At 39.2% G+C, this 2,346-nt stretch overlaps 1 protein-coding gene across 1 annotated transcript in view; it reads right to left on the bottom strand.

Annotated features, from left to right (window-relative positions):
• The window catches only part of LMNB1 (lamin B1), a 39,112-nt gene extending 37,435 nt beyond the window's left edge, over positions 1-1,677 (bottom strand). Inside the window, exons 1-3 of the mRNA XM_011981220.1 lie at positions 1,643-1,677; positions 1,245-1,401; positions 488-613 (exon numbers count right to left, since the gene is read on the bottom strand). Of these exons, the coding sequence (XP_011836610.1) occupies positions 488-613; positions 1,245-1,401; positions 1,643-1,677 (318 nt within the window). The remainder of the gene's footprint in view (positions 1-487; positions 614-1,244; positions 1,402-1,642) is intronic.
• Positions 1,678-2,346: the final 669 nt, after the last annotated feature.

A 2,346-nucleotide genomic window follows, 5' to 3' on the forward strand; every position in this document is an offset into this window, starting at 1 on the left:
GTAGCTTGAATAATCTACCTGCAAAATTTCTCTCCATCCCCAAACCTTATTATCTCTTTTCTTTCTTTTTTTTTTTGAGATGGAGTCTGGTTCTGTTGCCCAGGCTGGAGTGCAGTGGCACAATCTCAGCTCACTGCAAGCTCTGCCTCGCAGGTTCACACCATTCTCCTGCCTCAGCCTCCTGAGTAGCTGGGACTACAGGCGCATGCCAACATACCCGGGCTAATTTCTTTTTATTTTTAGTAGGGACAGGGTTTCACTGTGTTAGCCAGGATGGTCTCGATCTCCCGACCTTGTGATCCACCCGCCTCAGCCTCCCAAAGTGCTGGGATTACAGGCATGAGCCACTGCACCCGGCCTTATTTCTTTATTTGATATATTTTTGTGGCAAAGAAATCATAAAGAAAATATAATTACATGTTTAGCTATGACAATGTCATTCCAAAACCCCTCCATTCCTTTACAAAGTAAAATTATATATAGTTACCTCTTCATACATGTTTTTGCGAAACTCCAAGTCCTCAGTAAGGCTCTGACAACGATTCTCCAAATCCACTTTAAGTAAAGTTTCATCTGCTAACTGTTTTTTGGCAGCAGCTAAGGAGGCTTCCAACTATTACGAGGAAAAAGAATTGTGATAAAAATTACATGGCAATCATTTAATAATGAACTTAAGATATCTATGGATCAAATCAAGTGTTAAAATTCCTATAAATTTATCAATGTATAATTACTTCATTTGAACATTTATCACAGAACTGGGTGTTCATTTGCTGGCCCCACCCACAGAGTATCATACCAAATCACCTGTCAAATTGTTAATTGGCAACAGGGAACAGAACAGAGACATATGACTCACTCACATTTCAAAAATCAAACTAGTTATTTTAGCTAACCACTTTCACTTTTTCCTGTGTGGAGAGCAGCATTATGGCATCTCTTTTCTTACTTATTTCCTAACAAAATAGGCTTTGACAGCAGAGACAGAACGAGTGTGCATACAATAGGGAAGAAGGGAACCACAAGATCTGGACAACCCAGATGTAACGCCTGAGAGGTGACAACGTTTTGCATGTTAGCTACCTCAAGACTTTTCTTCAAGTAAACCATCAGAAAAGAAATAAATAAAAATTCAAAAAGAAAAGACATTTGAAAATCAATCAATCAAATAAACTATGGCTTAAATTAAGGCAGATGAGGCAATTAACCTGCCACATAAGGCTCAAGAGTAGGCTTGACCTCACCTGGGCAATCTGATCCTTCAGATCCTCCAAATCTCCCTCTAAACTTTTTTTGTCACCAAGTGCAGTAGCAAGAGCTGCATCTTTAGAATTCAGTGCTGCTTCATATTCTCGAAGTTTGATCTGGGCGCCATTAAGATCAGATTCTTTCTTAGCATAGCTGGAATAGATTTAAAAAGCATAAGATATCAAACCATACTGATGACTTGAGGTCTTCTCCCTCTCTGCTGAGGGGACAAACAAAATAAGTAGTTTAAATAAAGGCTCCCATCACCTATCAAAATTAGAGAAGCAACTCACAGGCATTGGATGCAGAGTTTTTGTTGGCTAACATTCTCTTTCAATGTCACATGACTACTAATGACTATGGGTCAAAGACATCCATATAAAGACCAACGTACCAGAATCCTGCTTGTCCCTGAGTGAGACTACACATCCCTCTTGTTCTATAAAGAGGCACACTAACACAGAATATTTCTGAAGAAATGAAAATTCATTATTTTTTAATACAAAGCATATTATAAGCCAAAACGTACAGGAACTGTAAGTCAGGATATCATGCTAGGCACAGTGGCTTACATCTGTAATCACAACACTTTGAGAGGCCGATGTGGGAGGATCGCTTGAGAGCAGGAATTCAAGACCAGACTAGGCAACACAGCAAGACCCTGACTCTACAAAAAAAAAAAAAAAAAAACAGCCCGGCACAGTGGCACACACCTGTAGTCCCAGCTACTCGGGAGGCTTAGGTGGGAACATCGCTTGAGCCCAGGAGGTTGAGGCTGCAGTGAGTCATGATTGCACAACTGTACTGCAGCCTGGGCAGTAGACCAAGACCCAGTCTCAAAAAAAAAAAGAAAGAAAGAAAATTAAATTACACTAAATGAGAAAAAAATGTTATTCTAAAAAGTAATTTTATAACTCAATGCATGATACTGAAACTTCCCTGATATTAATAAGAACTAATTGACCCCAAGCTTTGCAAGTACCTCCCATTTTGTTAGATAGAGGTAACAATAAATAATGGCCTCCCTAATATTTTGCATAAAAATTATTTCAGTTTATACAACTAACTACCAAAAAACTGAGGTTCAGGGCTGGGAGC

This window comes from Mandrillus leucophaeus, unplaced genomic scaffold (assembly GCF_000951045.1).
Source record: "Mandrillus leucophaeus isolate KB7577 unplaced genomic scaffold, Mleu.le_1.0 Scaffold221, whole genome shotgun sequence".
In the NCBI taxonomy this organism is placed as follows: Eukaryota; Metazoa; Chordata; class Mammalia; order Primates; family Cercopithecidae; genus Mandrillus; species Mandrillus leucophaeus.